Below are 16,776 nucleotides of genomic sequence, written 5' to 3'. Positions count from 1 at the left end.
TAGGCATGAACACAGTTGGAACAAAAAGAAATCTTTTGACCGGTGTAATCTTTAGGCTGTTGTCTACACCAGCTCTACTTCTCAGGTAATATTTTCAGTTAATCTATTGTGTGTTCACCCTGACGTTAGCCAGTGGCAAGGTGGAGGACCATGGTTTTGGTGAGGAAACCTAGGGCTTTGGAGGTGGACAAATCTGGGTCTGGATCTAGTAGCTGCATGGCCTTGGCTGAATAATACTTTTTCTTTCTTAGCTTGTTTCTTTATACAAAGAGAGGATAATGAAGCTTGTGGGGAAGATAAGGTAATATGGATAGCTTATTTCTGTGCCTGTGTAAACTGAACATATACTGAATAGGGCTTTGCCTGATCAATGTGAGGTTTTACTCTTGTTACTAAGCTGTGTTATAATAGATGGATGGCCTTCAGGGGAGATTGATGTATGTTTGATTGTTTTGACCTAAACAACAAAAAACTTTAAGTTCTTTTAGTTGTAGTCAGTCACTCTGGACTGTCCTTCCCCAACACTCGGTCTTGCATAGCAACTAGTCCTAGGCCTTGTTTACGCCTGCCATCCAATTTAGTTTTCTAGCTTTAGGCTTCTGTAGGCCAAGAAATCAGATTATCAAATTTTTCAAAAAGTGAATCTAAAGTAGTAATTAAGTGGGTTGTGGGGGATCTGGAGGAGGTACTTGCTATAAATAAAGTGCGTGGATTTTCTTTTGGGGGGCTTGAAATCTTTAACTTTTATACTCTGTGCAGATTAAAAAAAATAATTAGTGCATATATAAGCTTTCATCTTATAAGCAACTGTCAGTGGTGAAGGTGGTTAAACATCGTACAGGGGAAAAAAAAGTGTTTTCAGTTTTTGTAAATCAGATAATCAAATCGAATTAAAACCATGTTAATTTTTTTTTTTTTTTTTTAGCTATGACTTCACACCTATGGATTCTTCCGCAGTCTACGTGTTAAGCAGTATGGCTCGTCAGCGTCGTGCATCTTTGTCTTGTGGGGGGCCTGGAGGCCAGGACTTTGCAAGATCTGGACTTAGTAAGACCTGTGGCTCATCGGGGTCATCACAGCTCTCTCCCAGTTCTTTGTACGCTAAAGCCGACAAAAACCACAGCTCAGGGACTGCAAGTGCCACTTCTCCTAACAAGTGCAAAAGACCAATGAATGCCTTCATGCTTTTTGCCAAAAAATACAGAGTTGAATATACTCAGATGTATCCAGGGAAAGATAACAGGTAAAAATTCTATTTGTGAATCTAATAGTGAACTCTTCTGTGCAGTTCACAGGAACTGGGAGTTAAGTAAACTTCTCGCTTAGTAGCTTTTTTGATCGAATTCTTGTTTTCTTAGGTTGAATTTCAAAAGTTAGCTTCATGGGTAACTATTTTATGATACCTAGAGGGATAATTCGGTCACCTGGGTGGGTAAGGGTCTGCCTTCTAAAATAACATTGTCATTTGCCTGTTGGAAGACACAGTTCTGACTGTCCTATCTTTATAGAAAAAGTTTCTCGTGTCAGATCCCAAGTGTCCCTCCTCTACACCTGTGTCATACTGTGGAAGATGCAGGCATTGGCGGTTTGTAGTCTTTTTGACACTCATAGTAGTTACTACAAACTGCCAGAGACTAAACATACAGGTGGCATCAGTGATAGCCCACGGATGAAATCCACACTGGTCCTTTCTGCCCTGCTTGTTTGTACTCCTCACTCATCTGAGTCCTTTAGAGCTCACTTCCTCTCAAAGCATAGAAATGACTTCTTCCAATCTCCTTAGTTTCCTGACCATCAAAACTGCTGTCTCCCATTAACCTTGATGGCATGAGCAAAGTCATGTGATTATCCACATAAAAGAATTGAGTTTTTGAATTCGAGTCTGAATGTCTCATGAGCGCAAGATAGAGGGAGAGGGAATTGACAGTTTCAAGTCAGCATAATGTGATATTTGTAGATTCCGTAAAATCCTCTCCACACAACATCTACTTAACATCTATCACCACACCGTTACAGATTTTTCACATAAAGAGAACTTTTAAGAGCTACTCTTCACAACTTTCGAAAGTACCATACAGTATACCTGTGCACTTTACCTCATCCCCGGGGCCTTCCTTGTTTATAACCGGAAGTTTGTACCTTTTGACCCCCTTCTCCCATTTCGTCCAGCCCCCACCCCTAGCCTCTGGCAACCACTAAACTGTTCCTATGAGCTTATTCATTTTTAAGTATTTACAATTTAAAAAAAACAGAAACTTCTCCAACCAAATGCACTTGTGATTTGGGAATTGATGATACCTAAATATTTTTTACCAGTTTAACTAGTAAATGTGTTGACCATTATGTGGTACCTTTAACCCAAAGACTGTTTTTAACTAGTAAATGTGTTGACCATTATGTGGTACCTTTAACCCAAAGACTGTAAAAACTGGTTTTTAGGGGCACCTGGGTGGCTCAGTCGGTTAAGCTGCCGACTTCGGCTCAGGTCATGATCTCACGGTCCGTGAGTTCGAGCCCCGCATCGGGCTCTGTGCTGACAGCTCAGAGCCTGGAGCCTCTTTCACATTCTGTGTCTCCCTCTCTCTGACCCTCCCCTGTTCATGCTCTGTCTCTCCCGGTCTCAAAAATAAATAAAACGTTAAAAAAAAAAACTGGTTTTTATTCTAAAGGAAGATAATAGTATTTAATTGCATCCACTTACTGGAAAATGTACATACGTATCTAGTGCATATTTAATTTCTTGTTAAGTCGTGGAGCTGTGGTTACTATTCTTCTGAAGTTCAGATGCCTGCCTCTAGCTTCCCCATCAGTCACTAAAATCCCTTGTATATACTTCACACAGCATGTACCGCCTTTTGTTTTGTGTCATGAAATTAATGGGTAAAAGCTCTTCACAGAAGGAAAATGGTTTCTGTCTGCATGTTCTGGATGAGACTATTTTCTGCTAGGTTTGGGAGCAGATTAACAAATATAAATAGGAAACAGCTTCAGATTAGTCATGAAGTGTTTTATCCAGTTTGACTTCTTTCCCTTTGAGTTAATCCGATTTTCTCAAGTACGAGTATCACCTAGGATTTATGTGGTGTTGTCTTAGGAGGGTAAATGGTAAGCTGTGCAGAGTTAATGCCCACCACATTTTTACTATGGTTGCATGAACGAATGGGACTTTGGTCATAACTGTTTGATGGGTTATGGGTACAAACAGAAAGCAAGAATAGCTTATAATACTTCATGCTGCTGATACTGAACACTGCCTTAATACCTTAGCATCTTTAAGGAACCAATATACTAGGATAGTTCCAATGGTAATTTAAACCATTTCTTTGAAATAATTTAACTTTTCTCTTTAAGCTCTGTAGGACACTGAATATTTAGCCATTTTAGATGCCTCTGGACAATTGGAAAATACTGGCAGTATTCCAGGAGGCTTTATAACTGCCAAGATTATGATGAATGGGCCCATAGGACTTGAGATTTTACTGGAAATGACTACCGTAGTCTTGGCCTTTTCCCTTCTCTCTGTTGGACAAGATTTTTGCCTTCTTTTAACTTTCTATATCTTCCTGAAGTAGCAGCACTTGACATACATGCGTCTTACGAGAAATGCTTGCCTTCAGCATTGTGTCAATATTTATTTTACAGAGCCATAAGTGTGATCCTTGGTGATAGGTGGAAGAAAATGAAGAATGAAGAGAGAAGGATGTATACATTAGAAGCAAAGGCTTTGGCTGAAGAACAAAAACGTTTAAATCCTGACTGTTGGAAAAGGAAAAGAACCAATTCAGTATGTTTCAACAACTAGTTGCTCAAAAAGATCTTGACTTCTCCCCATAACTATACTGGCATGTTGCAGCAGTTGTTATGACCTTTAAAAGGTGGTGTTGAGGCTGTTTTTCAGCCTTTTTACACTTCACAACCTAATAATGTGTTTATACCAACATGTAAGGCAGGCTGCTTTTTTTAATCACTAAGTGCCATCTACTCTTTTAGTATGGAAAGTAGAACTCTCAGACATGCTTAAGAAGTGTGTTTAGGCAGAAATATTAAGGTGGAAAAATAATTTTGGAATGGTAGTATTTCTAGTTGGGTTGAAAGATGGGTGTTACTAACTCAGTATCACACTATTAGAAATCTCTCTAATCTTGGGGTGGCATGTCTCCACAGCCTTTCTTGATTGGGCAGGGGCTAAGGAGCGTGGGGCACATTAACCTTCATGGGGCCTTCTGACGTTTGCACAGAATTTCTAGATTAAAAACCTCAGGAAGGAGAAGAAATAGAAAAGCCTAGGAAGACTCTTGTAAATGAGTTCATACCATAATCAACCTCGGATGGACTTGATTCTTAGAACATTTCCTTGACTAGACTAGCATCTTTTAAGTTGTATTTTTAGATCAGTTGGTTAATTGCCCGACTCTTGATTTCGGCACAGGTCATGATCGCACGATGTGTGAGATCGAGCCCCACGTTGGGCTCCATGCTGTCAGTGCATACTCTGCCTCTCCCCTGCTCGTACTCTCGCTCCCAAATAAAGTTTAAAAAATAACAAAAACAAAGGGAAGATAGTCCTTTGCAGCAGGAGGGCTGGTCGAGGAGGTCTTCAGTTCATTCTGCCTAGGTCTTTTAATAGTAACATGTAGTTCACACTCACACGTTTTTCAAGAACCTCTTGTAAACAAGTAGATGGTAGTCAGACTCCAGCACAAGAGGGTGGCTGAACTGGGTTTGTGAAGTTCTTCATTACCTTAGACTTCTGTGTGGTAGGACTTAGCCTGGATCCCCTTTCTTTTCTGCTCCTCCTAATCCGTCTTTTCTTGCCGTTGTCATACATTTTCTAGATGCTTAGTCATCGGGTATTAGCAAACTTAAAAAATCATCCCCTTTGAGAAAGTGATATTTTTTAAACAGGAAGCTTATAAACATTCTGTTCTCTTAGTTCTCATTTGTAGAATTACTAGATATCGATTTATACACATTCACCGAGTTCTAATTTTCTCTCCACAGGGCTCACAACAGCATTAAGCCACGACGCTCGTTCTGAAGTCTGTAGTTACATAAACACTGACTGTCCATGGAAGGGCTTAAGAAGATCAAGGTGTCACCATTCGTCCTGAATTCGTGTGACCATAAGATACCGATAGCAATGAGTCTTGAAATGATTTAATAATGAGTGAGGATTTGCTTTCTCCATTAGAGCATTAAGTAAGCTAAAACTATCAACATTGTAAACCAAATTGCCTTATTTTTCTTCCAAACTTCGTATATGTCTATCAGGTAATATAGGCTTGAAAATTGATATCCTGTGGTGCTAAAGTACAGTAGAAAGAGAGGAGAGTGTATACATGTTTTATTTTAAATTGTACAAAAGGGGAATTTAAAAATATGTAACTGCTGTTTATACATTGGCTCCTTACTGCTTATTAATCTGTATTGTATACATAACGGGATGAAACAGAGCTGGGAACAGGCCTCTCCCTGAGCAGCCACCACACGCTGGGCCGTGCCAAACACGGGAGCTCTAGTCCGGCCAGTGCCAAGCGGCTGCCGGCACGTGTGGTGGGTGGATAGCGTCGGTGTCCCAACGTGAGAGCCGCCTGCTGCCGCTACCCCGGGCGTGCGGAGTCTTGCACCAGGTGGCGGCACCCATCCGTCATTTCCAGCGGAGGCCAAGCCCGGGCCAAGGTCAAGTTAGTTAATAGCATTGGGATATAGTCACTGTAATGGTGCTATTAACAGTTGACATCGTTGTATTTTTTAACTTTGTGTTCTGTATCTCCTCAGCCACGTATCTTAAATATCTTCTTTGTCATCGTATCTTTATGGTGGGGGCAGACTTTGCACTTACTGCAGTGCAACACGTGCACTTTACTTTTCCTCCAGCTGTCTGAGGTGAGAGCAAGTCCCTGGGCGAGACGCTGCTTTTGCTCTGAGCTACAATCATGGCTTTTCACGTTACTTACCAAGTGGTGTTTCTGGTTAGGAATCACAGCTGTAAAATCGATTTCAGTTCATTACACCTCTTCATGATGTTGCCCCTAAATTTTGCACACTATATTCTTGTATATTATTTCAAATAAAATGGAAAAAAAATTGTTTATCTCTGACTTCTGCTGATTGAACTTGACTGAATTTGAGTGGTCACAATAACAGGTTCAGGGCATGGAAAATATATTCAGAAGTTGCTGATGGGGTTTTTAAGCATTAAAAACAAAATGTTAGTAATAGAGCAAGGATAATAGAAAAACAAGGACCTACATGACCTATTTGTAAGAATCTTTGTAGACTAAAGATTATTTTTAACTCAACATCTTACAAAGTGAAACAGGCCCCAAAGTCTTTTAATAAAATAACACACGGAGTATAAAGACAGCATGGCTCTGTCTTTATTAAAGATACACTAGGACATACCTAAACAAGTTAACCCTACGTCTTCGCTTTGGGGTATGCCTGTGGTTCCCAGACTTCGTTGCATGTTGGAAGCCACTGGGCATGTTTTCAAAAAATACTCATGCCTGGCTCCTACCCTCAGATGTGTTCCATCTGGGGTACAAATCGGGCATCAGGATTTTGTAAAGCTTCCACCGTGATTCTAGGGCCACACATTGATCTAGTGAGGACGAAGGTAAGTGGGGAGTGGCAGGGTACTTATGTAACTTGATCAGAGCCCTTAAAAAGCAGTGAGGACTTAGGATGTGTGTACACGTGCAGGGGGAATCTTACGTAATGGGAAAGAAATTTCAGCTGGTCTCATAGAAAAAGCCTGGAAGGAGGGGGGTGGAAAAAAGAGTTGGATGTCTTTCTGGAAAAATCAAGCCCATGGAGTTCGAAGGTTGGTGATGACAAACCTATTTTGACATTTTATGCTACTTAAGGTAGAAGGGCTAACCAGGTAAGGCAGAAGATCAATAGGAAATATGGAGAGGTCAATTACATTCTTAAAACAGTGGATGGGAGCTGTTCTCTAGAACATGTTATTTAGGTTAGCTGCCAACCTTGAATCGGGTCAGCGTACGACAAAGAGTAAGAAATACTTCAAGTTATTCATGAAGAGCAGACATAGCTTTTTGAAGCAGCTGAACCATTATGGGATAAACTGGTGCAAATTCTTTGCCTTCTCTACTTCTTACTGACTGAACGTAGGCTTCCAAAGCTCCCCTGAAAACAAAAATGAAAACAATGTCAAAAAATGACATAAAAGATAAAACCACTTAGAGGGTACCAATATTTAAAACAAGCCCTTTTCTGGAATTGCTATGCCCAGCTCCACAGGCTAGGTGGCCAACAGCCTTCAAAAATTTACTCTTACTATGGCGAATGTGGAAATAGGAACATTTCTGGGTCCGCATTGTGCTCAGTGGTCACAGGCTCTCTGGTCGCCGATGTTCTCAGTTTCCCTTCTCTGTTAGACTTGGGAAGAGCCTCCTGCAGCTTGCGCTTGTTCACAGAGCTCACAAGGGGGAGCCCCACACCGTGGAAAGGCCCACTGGGGAGCGCTGGGGTCCGGGGCTCTTCCCCACACAGGGAACCCTGGAAGGCATGTTATATTCCTGTATTTGAGGAGAGTATGAACCCACGGGTTGTATAGCTCTTGGGCTCGGATTTTTTGGCAAATTGGGTGATGAGGAGTATGTGGTCCCGGCCAGTTAAAATTTATGATGTTCTCCTGATTTCGATCTGGGAGTCCAGAGGCCAAGTGCAGTGCTCTGCTTGCTCATCTACTCTCTGGTGGCTTTCACACCACAATGGCTGACAGGACTTGTCAAGGCAGAGGCCATATGGCCTGCAAAGCCTAAAATATCTACTCTCTGGACCTTTATGGAGAAAGTTTTCCAATCTCTGAGCCAGATGGTTTAAGTGTTAGATGTTTAATTGGAGCTAAAGAAAATGGTTTAAAATTTTTTATTAGTCTATTTACAAGTATAATAATTTTGTCATAATCGTACTGTTTTCTTGAAGTTTCACATGGAGATTAGAGTGTTTCTATGAAGATATAAGTTAATAATACCATTACTCAGCCCACATACTCAGTCTCAAGTCCCACCTACTCTGTGATTCTTAACTGGTTTTTTTGCTCCCAAACATTGAGCAGACTGCCTCTTGCTCAGATGTGTTGATTAGCGCTGGTTCTATAGCGCCCTCCACCCTGCCAGCCACGTCACAGCCCTCGCTGCAATGCATAACTGAGTGCCCAGTCTCTTATTTCCACCGTGACCTCCCTCCTGACTTGTTTCCATCTGTGTTTTGGGCAGCATGATCTGCTTTCTTTCAGGTACCCTTCAAACTTGCCTATCACACAGGCAGTCCCCCAGAATGTACAACGCCGAGAGAGAACCCTAATGAAAACTAGGGGCTCTGGGTGATGATGATGTGTTAAGGTGGGTTCATCGACTAGAACGGACCACCCATGGGGGACGATGTTAACGGGGGAGGTTGAGGGTGGATGGGAACTCTCTGAACCCCCTCTACTATTGCTGGGAGCCTAAACCTGCTATCAAAAACGAAGTCTACCAAAAAAGAAAAGAGACTTGGGTGATAAAACTCCCTTAGGGTAGTGTTCTGCTCACCTTCCCCTATTTCAACAAAGGGCCCCATCATCTCCAAAGGTCTCTATCTAAAGTCCTCCTTTAATCCACCTTACAGATTTCCACACCCAAGTCCCTCCTCTCTCCTTTGCTTCTGTTTTGAATCCTGCCAGGTGGGCACCAATTACTGCTGTCGCCTCAGAGGCGGGGTCTCAGCCCCTGCTGGTGGCTCTGATGCACGGTGCCTGTCACGCGATGAATTCACAACCCACCGAGCACCAGCTTCATCATCCACCTCCCCCGACCCTGCCTGTGCTACTACTGGGTTCTAGATAGTTTGCTGTGGCCTAAAAAGACCTTCAAATCATCAGTTTCCATTGTTTGTGTTACCTACACACGTACAGAGCAGTTTCACCCCATTCATGACTCTCACCCCAACCGTGATGTCGACCCGGAGAGAGCCGGGACGTCTGTGCGAGTATCACTGAAAAAAGCGGTCTCTGCCTAACAAGGCAAGGCTGCAAAAGGGCTGGTTTCTCTCCGACCACGCTGACTCTCTCCTTCCTGAGACACCTTTCTCCATCATCTTCTGAATGCTTGGAATGTCCTTCTGTGCTGTCCCTGCAGAGCCCTTTCCTAGGGGCCAGTACTCAGGCCTTCTTTTTGATACAGCCTAACTCCTGGCAGCACAGATGAAACCACTTGGGAGTCACGAGAATTTGTGGAAAGGTCCAGGACTTCTGCATCAACGGTTGTGGCTTCGTGGGAGCCCGCATCACAGGCTCTGTTCGGGGTGTGGCCACCGTAGATCAGCTATGCGGAGGGAGCGGCAGGCCCTTCCTTAGGAAGCACAGCTGGTTTATCAGGCTCGGCCCCACTGCCTCACCATGTGATCCGGGCCACCTTTCGAGCCTGTCTGCTCGTCTGCCAACTGGGAAGGACACCTACACCATGCAGCTATGGGAATGGGAAGACAGTGCTGGGAAGCACCTGGCGCTCTTCCAGGAACACGGAGGGACCTTTCTAACAGTGCTCACTGTTCTCCCCGCCAGGCTTCCAGACAGCCTGAGGGTCTCCACGTAACCCAGCAGGTTCACACTTCCGTCAGGGCGTCATCACTTTGTACTTGAGTATCTATTATGCTGCAAGTATCTGTTCCGTGGTGAGTTTCCCTCTAAAGAACGTAACTTAGTTTGGAGGGTTGGGGCTGTTTTGTTTCTTTGTGCAGCCCCAGGACCTAGTGCTTGACAAATGCATGATCAATGAATTTTAAAAAAATGAATTAGAAATACAGGAAGATAATCCGTAATGAAAAGTAATGACAAGTGTGCAGAAGAAAGTGAATAAAGGAGAAATGTGATTGTAAGATCCTCAAAAGCAGCACAGACATGAAAAATGGAATTTAATGCTCTTAGAAAATAATGTTTTGTGAGATGCCTTAGTTCATGTCAGAGCTGAACCTTAATGAAACTATTTCCTTATGAAAAAACTTACTGCTTTTAGTAATACTTTTCAAGTTGCTATGGCATCCTGGGCAATCACCCCACTCCCAAAACGTAGCCCCTGCAGATTCATACATAGAAGAGAAATCCCCCAAGGGCTCCAACTGTCTTTGAGACAATGGTGTATAAATATCAGTCTAACAAATTAATGCACTGAAATGTGCAGAGACTGCAATCAGTCTGTAGTGAATGAATTAGATCCATTTTATCTAATAAATGAACCAAAAATCCACTTAGCAGTCCCATTTGCATCAAAAGGATAAGACATTATGTAAACTACACAATATGTAGGAGAAAGTTCAGAAATGAGTTTGGTTTTTTGGTATTCATGAAAAACACCATCAGAACTACGGGGAGAAAAACAGATTCAAGCTACCCTCCCACGTAAAATCAGCACAAGATTTTCAAGCAATTATTAAATAACTTCATTCGCTTGAGCACAACCTCAGCTTTCTTGGAAGTCAGGCCAGGCATTATGTAAGAGTTAGTCTCAACTCGCGTTTGTAATCAAAATAAGCAGATGGTTAAAGTTACCCTTATTGAAAGAAAAAAGTCGTTCAGGAATTGCACAATTAGTAGAGGAATGGTTTGTGGTAACACGGCAACACTGCTCAAGTAGAGGTCTTTATGGAACACAAAATTCGTCTCTGTCAGGCATGAATTATCAGTGTACTTCATACTGAAATACATACATGGCTCCCAGATCTACTGTGTGCCTTCCCAGGCAGGGAAGTCCCTGCCTCCCCTGGGCTCCATCCTCCCTGTTGGTCCCGTCTCGGGCACCCAGTCCCCAGAACTGAAGGTGCCTAGAGCCGCAGGGATACCGGGAGAAGAGACCGAACGTAACTCTCATCAACAGGGACCCCGCCGTTCTGCAGAAGCGCACAGGAGTCAGAACAGTTCTCAGCCTGCAGGCCCTGAGAGGCAGGAGGGCAAAGGGTTCGGGACGCATCTGGCACCGACAACTGTGTCATAAATGCACAGATAAAAGGTCCGATAGGCAAATAGGGCTCGTAAATGTTTCCGACACTGTAAAACAGGTGTTCAACGCAGACAGACAGAGGAAGAGCAGAGGAGGGCAGGGCTACGAGCGGAAGAGGTGCTGCTGGGCTGCAGGAATCCAGAGTTCTGCAGCACTGAGGAGCCAGTCCTCACTCAACACCCATAGAGCCACAGGCGCTCCCCTGCAGCTGTCACCTATGTCCCTGGGGGCGCACATGTCCGCAGCACCTGCTTGGTGGGGGCAGAGGACGAACAGTTTTCTCCCGCTTACACCGCTTGGCCCCAGGAGTCAGTGATTAGTCTGATTTTAAAATGAATGTGACCAATATCCACTCATGCTCTAGAGAAAGCTCTGGTGTCAAAAGGAAGCAGAAAGGAAGGTGGAAGAGAGTTCATTATTTGCCACTTACTGAGCAGCAGTAACTCTCCTCGACTTGGCCTATTTATGACAACTTAACACAGTGTGCCAGGGGGAGTGCAGGGGCACGCGGCAAGGTCTGCCCCAAAAGTCAAAACGAATCTACTGACACTTAAAGAGCAATAGTCACCCTGGGTTTATCCAAAGGGGAAAGGAGTTCACCCAGTGGTGCTTCAGTATGCAGGCACTAAATTAGTTTTGCAGTAACAGATAAGAAAGAACATTCTCTAGGACAAAGCTTCCCTCCTTGCCAGCAGCCTGGACTGTAGCAGGAGCATGGTGTTTTGGAATCTCCCAAGGAGGGCTCAGTTTTCTGCCTGGGGCTTGAAGGTTCTGATATCAGACATGTGCAGAGTGATGGATGGGCCTTATTTAAAAAGCATGACAGTATTTCTGAGCATGATTTTCAGTTGCTAAATATAGGCTTAGCAACAGCACTACCGATGAAATCACTCAGGAGACATTTTAAAGAGAAGCAAAACAAAACAGATTTGTGATGTACCCACAGCAGGACAACTGTCATGGATGAACTCATTCCAACTTGCTAAGAAGACAAAAATGGGCCCTGTTCAATTAACTGAATCCTGGATCCTCTGTTACCCTGTGTGCCACGGCTGAGCGAGTCTTTGAGACTCGGGGGTTAAAATCCACAAAGATGCAGCAAATCTGAGTTAGGCCCAGGCCAAGTCTCTTCCACTCTAGAGTCCCGACTGAGGGCAGCTCTGACGGGCCACAGGAACCCACGGGAGACTCATGTGGCATCCTCACGGGTGAGGAGAGTCACAGACGAGCAAGGAAGAAGAGCGGGCGCCCAGGATAATCTGCTTCCTATTCACATAGGCTCTGGAGGGCCAGGAGCTCCCCGCCCCTGGCTCTGAGCCCCAAATGCCCCTCCCAGAATCCAAGGGGCTCATGTTTCTCATCAGCCCCCCACAGCTGCCTGCCTGGCAGGGTCTCTCACCAGGACGGTGGGTCCCAGTGTCAGCTGTGCTGTGGAACTGCCTTTCCCAGGTCCCAGCCCTGCAGATTTGGAGGTAGCTGAGGGTGTGGCCTGGTCACCAGGCTTTTCCAGTGCTCTGTAAAGGGATCTGCCACGCGAGTGTGGTTGAGAACCACCTTACCGCATTAGCCCCACTCTGGCTCTGGGGAACCCGGTTCCTTACTCTGCACTGAGGCTCAAGCTTGCTCGGTGTGGTGGTCCCCAGACTGACAGTGTTAGGACACCCCAGGAGAGAGGAGAATGTTTCCAGAGCTATTTAAAAAGTACGACTGACTGAGATTTGGAGAATGAGGGTGACAGAGGAGCTGAATGATGTTGCAAAGGTTTTCTAGAGTGGCCAGAAGGTAATGGTGACACCCCAACCGAGACAGAGAGTCTGGGAGAAATGAGCAGATTTGAGACGAAAGAGGATTTATTTTTAACACTTTGGGCTTGAGAACTGTGTGGGACTGTGAGTGATATGATGGCCAGGCTGCTGGCCTGAGGTCCCAGACAATCAAGGTGAGTCACAGGCCTGGGAGCCATGAGGACAGAGGAGATCACTAGACTCGGGGTCTAGGTGAGCTCACCTGGGGACCAAAGCACTCACGGAATGTGAAAGAAAAAGAGCCAGGCACAAGTTGGGGGAGATGATGCCATTTGAAGAGCGGACAGAAGTCAATTCTGCAAATGAAACCGAGGGAGAAAAAAAACCAAAAACGACCAGACAGATTAGAACGGAAGCAGATGACAGAGGTGTCACAGAAACTCTGGAGGGAAGGGCTTCTCTTGGTCTGCTTTGTGTCCTCAGGGCCTGGCACATAGTGAACTGTTCAGTCAGTGTGGCATTTCCAGAAGGAAGTGGCGTTGACTCAACTCAAATCTACAGAGCGAGAAGGCAAGCACAGCACCGTTTGGACTTGGTGACTGGAAGGCCTGTGACTTGGGAGAGAGTACTTTCAGGGGAGAACGCTGAGGGAGAGCCGCCTGATGTGTGCGGTTCCTGCGGCCGCCCCGCACCCGGGCGTCTGGGCCAAGGCTGACCGGACGGCCGCTGGGTTTGTCCTTGTTTTCTGCTAATAACTGGATCGCGTTCGGTTACTTTTAAAAGTTTACTCATATCTCTGCTCCACCGATTCAGTGACCACAACACATGACAATGAAGCAGAAAATGGGGCTCTAGGGCTTTTCACTGGGGACATGGGTTTTCAAAACCAAGGCGCACAGCTCTTAGGGCTATACCAGTCAGGGGACAGCACAACAGGCGATGTGAAGATGTGGAAGTGAAAGACACAGACAGCAAAGCACGTTGTGCCCAACAGATGCAACCGCAGGGTGTCCCACACACAAGTGCCTATGCTCGCAGGCGGCCTGCCGCAAGGCGGTGCCACTGAGTGCCCCAAGCACTGCCTGGCCTCCTTCCCCTCTGCAACCCTGCCCCCCCCCCCCCCCCCCCCCGAGCTGGAACAGGCAGGTGTCCCAGGGGCGCATGGCCTTACCTGATAAGGAGGAGCCTGTCCTTTTCAGATGGATGGTCATCCAGCCACTGGGAGAAGCGCGCATGGGACCATTCTGCCCTCTGCAGGGTGGGAACACAGGCAGAGACAGGGTGTTCACACAGTGTCCGTCAAGGACAGCAAGTGCTGCTCAAGGATTCCCAATGTGAAATTACCCGAACACCTGCCCGCAGGAAGGCGGCAAGCCTTTGGTGCACCTTCCTGACCTCCAAGGAACCTTTTCGATTTGTCAGTTGAAGGTGGGTCAGCAGAGGAAATGGTGCCTCCATCAAAAAAGCTTTATGAATCAATTACTTGTGTCATTATATTTAAAGGGTGAACTCTGGCTTCCCCAGGGTAATTTCTCCACTGCTGAGAGCGGGCGCTGAGCAGTGGGCAATCTGTCACTGCTAAGGCAGAGATCCATGACTGAGGAATGCAAGAGAAGGCCAGGAACCCATTCAGTGACTGGGGCTCTGTATTTATAGACTTAGGAGGGAGAACTCACAAGAGAGTTCTGGCTTTACTTTATTACCTGAAAAGGGGATTTCAGCTCAGGGGGTGCTCTGGTGAACAAAAACTGAATAATGATGCTGAATGGAATAACATCCCCCAATGCAGGGCTAGTGGCCACATGTTCATTCTTCTGGAAGATCAGTGGTCTAAGAGAAGAAAAAGCAAAAGTTATTTCACCTTGTTCAATACTGAAAGAGGTGATTTGGTAGAAGAATCTTAATAGCACGTTAGAAGAATAGCATAGTAGTTATAATAGCTAAGAGCGGGAGAATGAATAATAGCATTCGTCCTAAACTGGCTAATTCTTAGCCATTCTTAACCACCACCCCCAATTCAGCCTAAAGAGAGAGAGAGAGAGAGAAAGAGAGAGAGAGAGAGAGAGAGAGACACACACACACACACACACACACACACACACACACACACACACACACACACACACACACACACACCCTAACCTACACTCTGGCAGGCTGGCCTCCCCTGGCCTATGGGTATAACTTGACTTCAAGGTGGCTCAGCAAATTCCCCTTTTAGAGCTCATCTGATTAATAGTCTGAAATCAAAGCAGCAGTAAAGCCTTCAAACAGTTATAACCAACAGATACTTATCTTGATCAAAACTTCCAGCTTTCACTTTAAATAAAAATCCCTCTTTGGGCTATAACCTAGCATGGGTAAATGCAAACATGGTCTACACAGCTCTCAAAGGGCAATGATACCCCACATGTACTAAATTATTATCTTCTGAACATTCCGTCAAGATTTATGCCAGCTCCCTTCCAAAACACCACACGAATGCACGGGCAAATCTACCCCACCACCAATCACCACCAATCAAAAGGCTGGCAAGAGTAATCAGAAACTTTTATTGACCTCTCATTGGCCGTGGGCTCTGACGGACAGGAGGTGGACAGGCCCCTCTGTAGGGGCTGAATCTCAAGAGGGAAGAGGGCAGTGGCACCTCCCGGCAGAGCAGAAATGATTCCAAAGTGTGTGAAACAGCTCTGTGTCCTGGGCTCTTGCCTCACCCCATCCTAATTACCCCCAATCCACACGGGAGGCCCGCAGGACCCAGAAGACCGGCTTCTTCCTCACATCCATGTCCAGGTTTGATGTCAGAGTCACGAGTGCTCTCAACAGGCACCCGGTTCTCAATGGATCCAGATTATTATCGGAACGTCTTTGTATTAACTATTCTGAAAATGAAATCTATCTCGGGTAGGGAGTTTTCTAATTTCAAGCATTTTATCAAGTAACATTCTCCTTAATTTCTTTTCCATAGTCATTGTGGAAACGTTTCATTCTGCTTGTGTTGACCATCACCAACAATCCATAAAGTTCCACCCAGGCCCTCTGGGGGCCACACTGAGCCCACAGCACACCTGCCGTAAACATCCTCCAGGCCCAAATGCTCTCACGGGGCCCCACACTGCAGAACTGCACGCAGAGCCAAGCTCCTGAGAAGGTATGAAACGGTCACCGAGGGAAGTTTGGTTTTGTCTGTAGGCATCCCGGTAAGTCCTTGTGTGAATGTCTCCATCTGGGAGGGAGCTCCCAGGTTTGAACACTACCACAGCAACACCTGCCACACGCGGCGTTCACAGTATGCCAGGCTTCAATATTCCAGCACTTCAAACATTCAGGCAAACAGCCCTATGAGGGAGGTACTGCTCTACCCCCATTCTACAGGTAGGGAAAACTGAGGGGTGGAGAGACCATGTAAAAGCTAGAAAAGGGAAGACTAAGGATTCAAATACAGATATCCTGGCTCTTAGTTTTTCCATGCAGACTCTTTTAGGATATCAACTACAGCAACTACTCAACATGTTTTTAGAGCAGGCAGACTTAGCGGGGAACAGAGAGCCCTGGTAAAAGCACAATTTCAATTGTCAACAACTTCTACAGAAAACCCTGAGAAAACCAATGTTTACAGGACACCATTTGAAGGACACACCATTATTTCTTAAGGGCCCCCACGTTCTCTCTGGGTCAAAGCGGACCTCCAGTCACCTGTGTACTTCAGCCGTATCACACAGTCTCTCACAGCAATATTTTCACCCGGCTTGACCTTATGTTGCTGCAGGGCAATGAGGGGACACTGACTCTGGGCCGGCACGGGGATGAGGCTGTGCCCAGTCCCGCTTCCTGCAGGCTGGAGCCCTACTGTTCCAGCAGCAAAGACAGCTCCCAGCCAAAGTCCCCAGGAGTGGCCGACATTCCCAGAAAGCTCTCTGCAACTCCAAAACCAGCTGGTAGCCATGCGGTCTGCTTTGCTGTGCCAGTGGCAAGGCCGCTCCTGTGTGAGCTGTGGGGAGGGGTCCTTGCACTGGGTCATAGGCTCT

General features: G+C 45.6%; 2 protein-coding genes across 5 annotated transcripts in view; one reads left to right on the top strand and one right to left on the bottom strand.

The window, feature by feature from the left end:
- The window catches only part of HBP1 (HMG-box transcription factor 1), a 30,111-nt gene extending 24,010 nt beyond the window's left edge, over positions 1–6,101 (top strand). For both annotated transcript variants that reach the window (XM_019451183.2, XM_019451182.2), the window contains exons 9-11: positions 926–1,243; positions 3,643–3,784; positions 5,002–6,101. In XM_019451183.2, the coding sequence (XP_019306728.1) occupies positions 926–1,243; positions 3,643–3,784; positions 5,002–5,019 (478 nt within the window). In that variant the 3' untranslated portion in view covers positions 5,020–6,101. The remainder of the gene's footprint in view (positions 1–925; positions 1,244–3,642; positions 3,785–5,001) is intronic.
- The window catches only part of COG5 (component of oligomeric golgi complex 5), a 334,355-nt gene that overhangs the window by 16,281 nt on the left and 301,298 nt on the right, over positions 1–16,776 (bottom strand). For 2 of the 3 annotated variants that reach the window (XM_053897953.1, XM_053897952.1), the window contains exons 20-22: positions 14,452–14,578; positions 13,920–13,999; positions 6,990–7,152 (exon numbers count right to left, since the gene is read on the bottom strand). In XM_053897953.1, coding sequence (XP_053753928.1) covers positions 7,035–7,152; positions 13,920–13,999; positions 14,452–14,578 — 325 coding nt within the window. In that variant the 3' untranslated portion in view covers positions 6,990–7,034. Of the gene's footprint in view, positions 1–5,327; positions 7,153–13,919; positions 14,000–14,451; positions 14,579–16,776 lie in introns of those variants that run through there. The other variant, XM_019451191.2, reaches the window with a different exon arrangement.

The sequence above is a fragment of the Panthera pardus genome, unplaced genomic scaffold, assembly GCF_024362965.1.
Source record: "Panthera pardus isolate Hobbes unplaced genomic scaffold, ASM2436296v1 HiC_scaffold_8, whole genome shotgun sequence".
Taxonomy (NCBI): domain Eukaryota; kingdom Metazoa; phylum Chordata; class Mammalia; order Carnivora; family Felidae; genus Panthera; species Panthera pardus.
Note: the sequence above shows the minus strand (reverse complement) of the source record. Positions and strands in the feature narration are given on the sequence as shown.